The following is an 11592-nucleotide window of genomic DNA, read 5'->3' on the forward strand; positions in this document are numbered from 1 at the left end:
ACAACTCCTGGGAGTTCTGTCCTTCTACCATGTGAGTTCCAGGGAGGAAACACATAACCTTGAATGGCTGAACTAAAGGTTTATTTTATTGTGTGTGTCAGCGGGAGTGTGCATGTGTGTGTGCAGGTGCCTTGCAGTAAGAACAGGTGCTATTCCTGCAGAAGACCCAAGTTTGGTTCTCATCTCCCACACTGAAGGCTCAGGGGAGTTGATTTGTCTGGATATGCACATACATACAGTCAAAACCTTAAAAGATAGATAATCTGATGGATATGTATGTGATGCATAGATATGTACATTGTAGAGTGATTATCACTATACACTGTTTCTTTCATAATAGATGTCAAGACCTTAAGGGTCTTGTAGCTTTGTGTGGTGAAATGTCCTCCTCAGTTGTGTAAAAATAGTGGGGTTTATTAGGGGATCTAATAAGTTATTCATCTGTCTTACTTATTTTAGGCTTCAGGCCTGGGACCCTTTTGTAGGTTGTACTGATGTTATTTTATTTCTTGACATGTTTTCTGCTTTTTTCATCAGATTGTGAATCCTCACTTACTGAAAGATCTTACTGAGCGGGGCTTGTGGAATGAAGAGATGAAAAATCAGATTATTGCATGCAATGGCTCCATTCAGGTACAGACTGGAAATAACATGTGCTTCTAGGAGCTGAGCTGAGCATTGTGGTGCCATGTCCCTTCTCCCAGCCAGGCAGTGCGTAGGAAAATGGCCTTTCACTGTGGCCGTGCAGGTTCTATTAATGTCTCTCTGCATTGTTGTGCTAGAATTGCACACATCTTTATATGGTCTGTATTGTTTCTCCGATAGAGCACAGTTCCCAGTTTTTCTGTACAACCTGGGAACTTTTAAAACCTTGAAGCTTGGGTTGAATTTATTGCTAAGTAAGTCAGGAATTCTTAAAGCTTGAAATTGGAGTTCAACTAAAAAAGTGTGGGGACTGAGACCCACAGTGTAGAAGGTAGTTAGGTAGCACTTAACAATAAAGTGACTGCATTTGACCCACAGGCATTTGGGTCTCAAGATAGACACCTTAGCCGGGCAGTGGTGGTGCACACCTTTAATCCCAGCACTTGGGAGGCAGAGGCAGGCGGATTTCTGAGTTCTGGTCTACAAAGTGAGTTCCAGGACAGCCAGGGCTACACAGAGAAACCCTGTCTTGGAAAAAGAAAAAAAAAAGATGCTTTGGCCAGCTTGGCAACTTAGCCTCTTTCAGATTCTCATGGCAGAAAGTGTAGCATCAGTCAGGTTGTGTGTTTCAATACAGTTGGCCATAGAACAATTTAAAGGAGTTTATCTCAGTACTTCGTTTGATCAGGTCCCTGTAAAGTCCTGATTATTTGTTTTTCTTTCATTTAGCTTCGCTCTTATTTTCCTTTCCTTTCCTAACTACCTCTAGAACAGTAACTGTTTTGTCCATAAGCCAGTTCAAGATGGATGTCTAAGTCACTGCATCACATTTATATTTGGTTGGTAAAATGAGATTTTATTGATGTTCTAAGCAAGAGATAAGTAGTTTGGGCTAACTTGCTATAAGCATTCAGATACTAACTCATAGCGGTATCAGGTCTGCAGGAAGATCCAACCCAGCATCCTTGCAAGGATAATTAGTCTGCTAGTTATATTGCTTTCTTTAACTGGAATTAAAGCAACAACAACAGCACATAGTTTTCCTTTTTCAGAGCATACCAGAAATTCCTGATGACCTGAAGCAACTCTATAAGACCGTGTGGGAAATCTCTCAGAAGACTGTTCTCAAGATGGCAGCCGAGAGAGGTGCTTTCATCGATCAGAGCCAGTCTTTAAACATCCATATTGCTGAGCCCAACTACGGCAAACTCACTAGTATGCACTTCTACGGTTGGAAGCAGGTTGGTTGAGCACTCTGAGGAGGACTTAATTGCCAGCTCGAAATATTTCAGAGTGGAATAGTTGCTGCTAGCTGCCTGCTATAAAGTTTTTTCACTTCAAGTGTTAAAACTCATGAGTGGTTTTTATGCCAGCTCAGACTTTGTCTGGGTTTTCTTGTTTCAGTTCAGCAGTTGTACACTGCCTGGTGTGGGTGCTGGGGATTGAGCACTCAGGTCCTCTAGAAGGCTAGGACGGTTCTTAATTACTGAGCCATCATCCAGTCTTGGTTTAGAATTTTTACTCTCTCAGATTTCATACAGTGTGTTTTGATCACAATCACCCTTAATGACTCCCAGACCCCTTACCTCTCAACTCCTACATCTGTCTGTCTGTCTGTCAGTTTTTACTGTCCATATACTTCTGGTTATGGGACCATCCCCTGGAAGGAACTTTCTCTTCCTAAGAAACCCTTCTTACCCCCTCAGGGTGTGGCTCATGAACTCCATGCTAGAACAGTGACTCGCTTGCAGCCAGAGACACCTTCACTCTAAATGTCAGGGTCTCTGGCTCTCACAGTCTTCCTGCCCCTATGTACTGTTTCATAAGTCTTTCTTCCTCTTCAACTGACCTCTCGGGTCCAAACCCCTTTGCCATTTCCAAAGTAGCTTCACACTGTCAGTCCACTATTCAAAACGTCCATTGTTCCCAACTTTATCCCAGTGTATGAGCCACGTTACACTGTTGCCAACTGCAAAGTGCTGTGATTCTGTTTTCCCTTACATTCTTATGTCCTGACGAGTGTGAGGCCTTCTGTGGAATTACAGAGTGACTTTCTTACTTGCATGCTTTTGTCTGTCTGTCCTGGGAATCGTGGCCAAGAAGATTACCCTCGTGAAGGATTTAGTGCGCTGCAGAAGCAGCCTCATCCCCTAAATGGTTACAGGCTAAGGCAGGCGTGTGCTCTGTACAGACCTGCAAGCAGTACACGTAAAAGTAAATACAAAGAAACAAAAAGATTTGCTATTCCAAAGAGGCAACATTCCTATTTCAGGGATGAAAAACTCAAGCATTTTTCAGGGTGCTTTGTAGAGGAGATAAAATTACAAGTTTTTTTAAAAAGATTGGTTCATAGGAATACATTTAAAGATTTTAATAACTAGTTTTGTAACTGATCACTTGGGAATTTTAAACAAAGACTGTCTAGTGTTCTGGAGTTCTTCCTAATAGCTACGTTTTCTTCCCTTGCAGGGTTTAAAGACTGGAATGTATTACTTAAGGACGAGGCCTGCCGCTAATCCAATCCAGTTCACTCTGAACAAGGAAAAACTGAAAGATAAGGAAAAGGCACTGAAGGAGGAGGAGGAGAAGGAGAGGAACACAGCAGCCATGGTGTGCTCTTTGGAGAACAGAGAGGAGTGCCTGATGTGTGGATCCTGAGAAAATCAGGGCCTGGGAGACGCAGCGGGCTCTCCTGCCCGCCGAGGCAGACGATTTGAGCATAGATAGGATAGTGGGTTTGCTTGGTTATCAGCAGCTCTGCTTGGACGTGCCTGCCAGGACAGGGAGCCACGACTTACAGTACTGTTTCTACACAGTGTAAATATCATTTTTAACAAACAGAAAACCAAAGCCAGCTTTGATATTAGGAATCAAAGTAGAGGCTTTGGGAATACTAAAGAGCCTTCCTGCAAATTAGTGAGGAGACTTAGGAAGTCTCGTCTCTCCAGCTTTCCCTGCCTGGCCATTCTCAGTTTGGGCAAAGAGATTTAGTTTGATTTGACTGATTGCCTAGAAGTAAAATCAAGCAATTACTCATCAGCTAAAGACCTTTGTCTAGACAAACTTCTATAGGTCATTTTGAAATAAACATTTCTAAGTGATTGTGTGGTACTAAACTTGTCATCTATTATCATACAAGACAGTTTAGGGGAAAAAACCCAAAAACCCAACATTTTCTGTTGAGTTCAGAGAGACAAACTTTAAAGACATTTAGATTGTATAGATATCTAGTGTTAACATATGCCCTTTCCTGCCCCAGGATGAAATCTTGTTAACATAAAATTGACAGTTTCTTTCATTTATAATTTGATTCTGTGGCATTTAGTTCATTCACACTGTTGTATAAACTGTCATCCACACCATTTCCAAAACATTCCATCATTCCAAATAGAGACTCTACTCATAACCACACTTCTTACACCTTTTTGAATATGTATTCCTCATACACATAATGCAGTATTTGCACTTGTATGGCTTGCATGATATCTAGATACATCACAGTGTGATACGCTGTCCCTCCATATGTGCACACCATCTTGTATCCATCCTGTCATCTGTTCATGAAACTTGGTTGTTTCCTCCCTTTAGATAGGGAGAATAATGGCTGCCATGAACATTGGTCTACAAATATCTATTGGATTCCTGCTTTTAGGTTTGGTGGTTCTATACAGCAAAGAATTGCTGGACTATATAATTCTGTTTGACTTTGAGGAGCTATATTTGCAGCACCATTATATTTCTATAAAAGTACTAAAAGGCCTTATTCTGTCTTCATACCTTATAACACTCGATTTTCATATTTTTGATAAAGCCCTTCTATGAGTGGGGAATTTCCTGGTCTTGTAGATTGACTTGTTTCGTTAAACCCGAGTTTTGGGGCATTTTCTCCCTTTAGTCATCACATCCTTTTTTTCCCTTATGAAACTCATAATAAATCTGCTTTACGTAATGGTGGCTATGAACGGCCTTTTGGCTTGTCCCCTTCCATCTTCTGCTCCCTAGACTCGGTAATTGATTTTTCAACCCTTGAGTTTGTTGATTCTTGCACAGGCCTGCTGTTTAGTACCTCTAGTGAATATTTCAGTTCAGTTTTTAGCTCCTAAATTTGATGTTTTAAAAAATCATTTTTATCTATGTTGGTAGTATGATGTTTGTAATTGATTTCATTTACTTAATTCGCCCATATTTTGTATTAGCTTTTAGTTTAAGACAGCTGGCTTGTTTTGCTCTGTGACTGTAGTCTCATGAAACTTTGCTGGCCTCAAACTTCCTAAGTAGCTGAGGGTAACCTTGAGCCTCTGACCTTCCTGCCAATGGCTCCTGAGGATTCCTGCACTCTACCTACTGAGCTATTTCTCTAGCCTGAGGCAGTGTTAATGTGTTGGGCCAGTAGGGCTGAGACTTGGTTGTTTGAGGAAGTTTCTGCTTGTTTTCTGTCACTGGCATGCCCTGTGGGTTTGGTACTGAGAATTGAGACTGATTTGTAAAGAGTCCGTTCTGCAGATGAGATTCTCAGGCCTTAACTGTGTGGTCCTGAAGCCTCAGTTTCCTCAGCACATATTTGGATTATGCATGGGTAAATGTTTCCTTGAAGTTCTAGAGCTGTCCCAGTCACCCCCCCCCCACCCCACCCCCACCCCCACCCCCGGCTTGGTTACAATAAAGGCCTGCAGAGCCAAGGCCACTGTCTTATTTGTCTATAGAGAATCTGTGGTTGGGCCAGTTATTTAGGGAGTTCCAAGAAACTAAAGAGATGGGAGGACTGTTTAATTTGACCTGAATGAGCAGAAGAGCTTGGGGCCAAGGAAACAGTCTAATTCAAATTCTATACAAGGTTATATTACTCCACCCAGTTTCCAGGGTTAGTCAGGTTTATAGGTCCAGAGTCTGTGAACGAAGGGGAGGCCACATTCCCTTGAGTTAAATCTTTATTCCTTGCCTTTTACAGGGTGATGTGTTGTGTCCTGCATGGCCTCTGTAGGGCCAGCAGGCATGGGCCTCCCTGAGTGTTGATGGCTGTTGTGAGCATGGGGCTTATTTGATTAGTAATGCACAAAATTTTCATTTTCCTCCAAGGAATGTCCTCCCTGTTAATGTTACTGACTCCATGATAATCACAGACAGCATGAGTCGGGAGGAAAAGGTGTGGCTAATGTCTCAGCGAGCCATTAAGGCTTTGGAAAAGAACTCTAAAAACATGAATTTGAAAATATGTTTCTCAATATGCAAAAAAATACAAGGATGCAATATGAATTGTATAAGGGACTTCACATATCTAAAGGAGCAGAGGTAGCCGCACTAGGAGCCAGCTATCAGAAAGAAACTAAGGAAGGAGATAAGAGATTTAGGGAGTGATCACAAGGCAAGATCCCACCCAGCTAAGGTTTTGTTTGTTTATGCTTACAAATGTAGGCAGATTCCTGAGCTCAGGGCCAGCCTGGGACAGAGTAGTGGAAATGGTAATCTCAGACACATGCAGAGAGCAGCCTGGAAAGCCATCTCAGCAGAACAGAAGCCACCAACTTGGACCCACGATTTGACTTCAAGTTGCCTGTTTTGCTCTCAAACACCCGTTTTCTCCGGAACTAGACCAAGCTGAGTGACATATACTGGGAAAGGAAACATATCAGAGATCACCATCAGTTTGGTGATGTCTACATCTTTATTCAACTCAACCTACATGGCTGTGTAAAAACTAAGAGAATGACAACAGTCTTATAACTGGGTGGTGACTCCAATCAGATGTTTATTTTTTATTTTTTGCTTGCTTGAAGGAATTATTCCCTGGTAAACGGTTACTGGTGTGAAGACAAAAGTCTCTCCTCCTTAGTCTTAGTAAAGGCCACCAGAAGCATGTTTGCTTACAGTGACAAGAGCAGCAACACATTCTCACTCTTTTAGAATATTTTACTGGTTATTATATATTATTTTAGCCAGGGTCTCTATGTTGTCCTGGCTGTCCCAGAACTTGCTATGATCAGGCTGGCTTAAACTTCAGAGAACCTCCTGCTTTTGCCTCTCACCATGCCCAGCCTTAAGATTTAAGAAAAATGATGTGTAGGCATGTGTGTTGGTGTCAGAGTGTGTGCGCATTGTTCGGCTTCCCACAGAGGCCAGATGAAGCCATCAGGTCTCAAGCTGATCTCGAGCTGGGATAATGGTTGTTAGCCACCTGATGAGTGCTGAGAAGTAAACTTGGGTCTTCTACAAGGGTTCTTAACCACTGAGCCATCTCTCCAGCCTGTAGTAATAAATATTTTAAAAATTCCCACACAGGGTTTCTTCCCGCCTTTTACCATTTATGTTCCCGGATGAAAGACACACACACACACACACACACACACACACACAGCCTTATAATTTTAATATGCCTTAAGCAGTATAATACCTGGGCAGATGCCTACCCTCCATGTTGTTAGAATCTACCTCCTTTCAAGTTATTACTATGTTTCATCTGGGCTGCTCTTAGCTCCAATTAGGCAACCCTCTGGGCCACGTTCTCTGAGCCCCTAGCCCATGGTGGCTCTCCTCCCTCCTGCATGTTCTTACTCTCCCATGGCAGCTTCTTCTCTCTCCTGCCTTGTGGTCTCTTCCCTTAGGTCAGGGAAACCTAAACCGCACCTATGTTTGTGCTTCGCAGCTATTGACTCCTGGCATCTTTACTTGCCAACCAGAATTAACTAGGGGCAGGGTTCCTCAGGCTATGTGCAGATTCCAAATCTTGGAGGCCAGCACTTAGCGTTACAATAAACAGTAAAAGAAAACCTCAACACTAGCCCTTCATCTTATTCATCAGCTCTGTGTCATAATTTAGTTCCCACAAGACTTCAGTCAGCTTTTCCTTCTATAGACAGAGCTGATACATTGATGATATTGCAGATCAGAGTGGTGTTTGTAATTTAGCAAGAAGTAGACAATTTCAGACTTATTGGCATGTCTATGTGCTGAGGGCCATGCAGGAGGGAGGACAAACGGCTTTAGAACTCAGGGAATGCAGCCCACGGGTTACCACAGTCACATGAGTGAGCCTCGGTGTGGCATGTCCCTGAGGACTCTATGTCCTGAGGACTTTATGCTGTTCTGGAGTTCTGCTCTGCTTGCTGCCCTCACATCCCTCTTAACCTAAGAATTGTGTGAAAACTCTAAGGGGGTTTTCAGTCCCTCACTGGGCAGCGTCACTGGCACTCATAATAATGCTTGATCCCTTCCAGGCGTTGCTGCTGGAGCAGGTTAATAATTCTATCACCACCCTACAGAGGAACCTGGAGAAGCAGATCGTCAACGGTGACTACCACCCTTGGAAAGCATTTGGAAAAGTAAAGTTGTTAGTGAGGCTAGGTTGTGATGTTTTTCCTACTGGCTCTAATGTTAAAAAAATATTAGGGAACAATATGAAGTTCAGAAAGCCACACTCTTATTAGTTAAGCAAGGGACCTTTTATGGTCAGGGAACAAGAACAGTGGCAGCACTGGCTGACGTGAGTCTCACTGAGACTGGGCAGGTGATGTGGGAAGCCGAACAATGCGCACACACTCTGACACCAACACACATGCCTACACATCATTTTTCTTAAATCTTAAGATTGGGCATGGTGAGAAGCGAAGGCTGGAGGATCTCTGAAGTTTAAGCCAGCCTGATCATAGCAAGTTCTGGGACAGCTTTCTTATACCCGTTTTGCTCTCAGCTTCCTGATATGATTTGTTAAGAATTGCTGATGAGTAGATATACATTTTGAGGATTTAGAATAGATATGACTGATTTTTATGTAAAAGTTTAGATTTGTGATTCTCTTAAGATTTTACAAGATTACTTTTAAAGATAAATAATAAAAAATTACTCCTTTCTTTGTAACCACAATTTGCTGCCTGCCAGTAAGAGAAACTGGCTGAGAAAACTCCCTTGCTTGCTTACACTTTGTTCTTCTATAACAAGTTGTTTAGTTACGATTGTACATGGGTTTTAGGGAATAATTTATTTTCTTTACCTGTACTACGTAATGTTATTTCTTGTAAAGGCATTGGGAAACACACTGATTTTCTACAGTCATTTACTAGAAGAAAGCTTAAATGTAACCACATTGTAATTTTATACTGCTTGAAAAATTTTGCTGGGATATACAAGCTATGGAAGAAAGAAAAAGTATGGTGGCTGGAACACTGTTTCTCCCATCCATCAACTCTATGTGTATGTGTGAAGTTTGTGTGAATGAGGGCTGGAGCATTGTTCCTTCCATTCATCAACAGTGTGTATGTATGCACATATGTATGTATGTATATGTTTGAAGTTTGTGCGAATGAGGGTTGGATCATGCATCAACTATGTGTGTGTGTAAGGTTTGTGTGTGTGGTAGGTTGGAGTATTTCTTCCTTCCATTCATCAACCATGTATATGTATGTATAAATGTAAAGCTTATCAGGGTGTGTGTTAGAGTTTGTTCCATCCACCAATTGTGTGTCAGTCTCTCTGTATGTATGTATGTATGTATGTATGTGTGTGTGTGTGTGTATGTATGTATGTATGTGTGTGTGTGTATGTATGTATGTATATGTGTGTGGGTGAAATGTTTGGAACCTGCTTGCTGGAGCTTTGCTGTAACCATTCTATGTGTAAATGTGTATATGTCTGTAAGTCCATATGCATGAATGTATGTGTATGTATGTACATACACAAGTATGTTTTTGTGTATGAAGTTATTAGACTCTGTCTTTTGTTTTTTCCACTTAGCGTGTGTGTGTATGTGTTTTCTCTTTCCTTCTCTCTTTCTTGAGAAAAAGAAGCTAACTTCTTTAATCACTGGCTGCCTCAGTTTATCCTCTGGTGCTAAAGCTGGTCTTTGGAATCTATGGGCAGGAAATGAATCGGGTAAAAATTCAGAGGCCTTCAACATCAGTGAAATTTCCCAGGATCCTGTGATATGAGGTAAAGGAAAAAGTGTACCAGACCTCTTTCATAATCAAGAAAAGGGTTCTATCTAAATAGGCTTCTGGATTTGGGAGGCAAAGTACTCATTTGGGTGTGCTAGTCTAACCTGATTACAGAGTAACTGAAAAAGCTGTTTGTTTTATATGTGTCCAGGAACAAGGGAAGGCTCTCCACAGATCCAGGATGCGGTACAAATTGCTGTACTCCTTGGTCCCTGTGATCCAGCAAATTCAAAGATGATCCTGAAGTCACAGACAGACAGAAGATAACTGCAGCCTTTGGCAGGAGGCTGGAGGTGACCCACAGCAGAGGACCTGGATTGGGGGTAAAATCCTGTCATCCTTTGGGTGAATATTCTTTTGAGAAACAACCTTTGCCGTGGTGGTGAGCCTAAGTAGAGGCTGGACATTTAACTGTGGGTCACGAAGTTACCATTTAGCATGGATTGCATATCACGAGTGGGCTATTGTCTGACTCAACAAGCCATAATCCTGAGCATGCACAGCATTTTGTCATCAAATGGAAGGAGCATGTATAAAATTGGACTTGAGCAAGCACTGAAGGCACAAGCTGTATGAAATGGCTCTCTGGTCACGGTCCCTGCCCCTGCCACACTGACTTCTTCCCAATCTATATCTAGAGCTTCCTAAGGAGTTTCCTATGATCTACTAACAGAGGAAGAGAAAAAAAGGCCAGTTCGGTTTGCAGGTGGTTAGTATTCAGGCACAATAGCCTATTTCTTGGACATACCTAAAGGGTATTTATAGATGACAGGAGGCTGTGGAAGCAACAGAGTTTCTTTATTATTTTATATAGAGAGGCTTATTGTGTTGCTTAGGCTGGCCTTCAGCTCTTTGGATCAGGTGGTCCTGAGACATTACCACTACACCTGGCAAGGAAATAATGTTTCCATAGATCATACTGCCATTGAAAGAATGACCTGATGTGGGTTTGGGTCACACCCAGGTGCCCAGGTCAGGGACTAATCAGTTCTTTGATTTGGACTCTGTAGCAACACCTTGTCTATGTGTCTAAGGAGACCTCAGGGTTCTGGCCTGGGTATGAGGTAATTGAGGCTCCATAGGGTTGGCTATACTCTGGTCTTCAGATCTGTGTTGGTTAGTTTTTGGTCAACTTGACACAAGCCAGGGTCATCTGGAAAGAGGTAAGCTCAATTGAGAGAATACTTCCATCAGATTGGCCTGTAGGCAAGCAAGTCTTTGGGCATTTTCTTAATTAATGATTGATAGGGGAGGGGCACAGCCCAACTGCAAACTGAGCAAGCCAGGGAAAGCAAGCCCGTATGTTCCTCCATGGTCCCTAGGTTTCTGCTTTTGTTCCTACCCTGACTTCCCTCTGTGATGGGCTGTAACCTGAAGCCCAATGAACCTTTTCCTGCTCAGGTTGCATTTGATTGTGATGTTTATCACAGCAATAGAAATTAAATGACGACTGTCAGATCAGAACCCAGAGAAGATCTGGCCTGACCATCCTTTACACTGAGGCTCCTGGGTATGACTTGACCTATTTGTGTGGTGTAAATGACATCCGGGGTTGTCGGGGTCTGTATGCTTGTGTTAAATTAGGAATCTCAGGCAAGGACTTTCCCTCATGTTCAGGACTAATAGGACTCTAGGATTAGCCCCAGGGTCACATGAAAATTCATGTCAAGTCTTAGGCTATATATGAGAGAGAGAGAGAGAGAGAGAGAGAAAGAGAGAGAGAGAGAGAGAGCTCTAAGGGAGGACCTGGACTTCATTTGCTTCAAACAGGGGAACAGGGGTTCAGGGCACATAATGAACTGTTTGACTTGCTCTGTATCTCCTAGTGAAGCTGTAGCTATCTTCAAATAGAATGAGCTTTTTTTTTTTTTTTAAGAGTTGGAAAGAAGACAAAATGACTTAGAAGGATAAATAAAAGCAGTTCTATTGTTGGGAGTGGTGGTGGTGTAAGTAGCAGAATGTTCTAAGAATTCAACAAGTCATAGCAGCAACAAGAGGATGCCATTGAACCGTACCGTGCTCA

The 11592-nt window shown here is 42.3% G+C and overlaps 1 protein-coding gene across 1 annotated transcript in view; it reads left to right on the plus strand.

The window, feature by feature from the left end:
• Nucleotides 1–4591, plus strand: part of Rrm1 (ribonucleotide reductase M1) — a 28077-nt gene extending 23486 nt beyond the window's left edge. The window contains exons 17-19 of the mRNA NM_009103.3: nucleotides 538–633; nucleotides 1698–1886; nucleotides 3115–4591. Coding sequence (NP_033129.2) covers nucleotides 538–633; nucleotides 1698–1886; nucleotides 3115–3303 — 474 coding nt within the window. The 3' untranslated portion in view covers nucleotides 3304–4591. The remainder of the gene's footprint in view (nucleotides 1–537; nucleotides 634–1697; nucleotides 1887–3114) is intronic.
• The last annotated feature ends 7001 nt before the right edge of the window (nucleotides 4592–11592 follow it).

This window comes from Mus musculus, chromosome 7 (assembly GCF_000001635.26).
Source record: "Mus musculus strain C57BL/6J chromosome 7, GRCm38.p6 C57BL/6J".
Taxonomy (NCBI): Eukaryota; Metazoa; Chordata; class Mammalia; order Rodentia; family Muridae; genus Mus; species Mus musculus.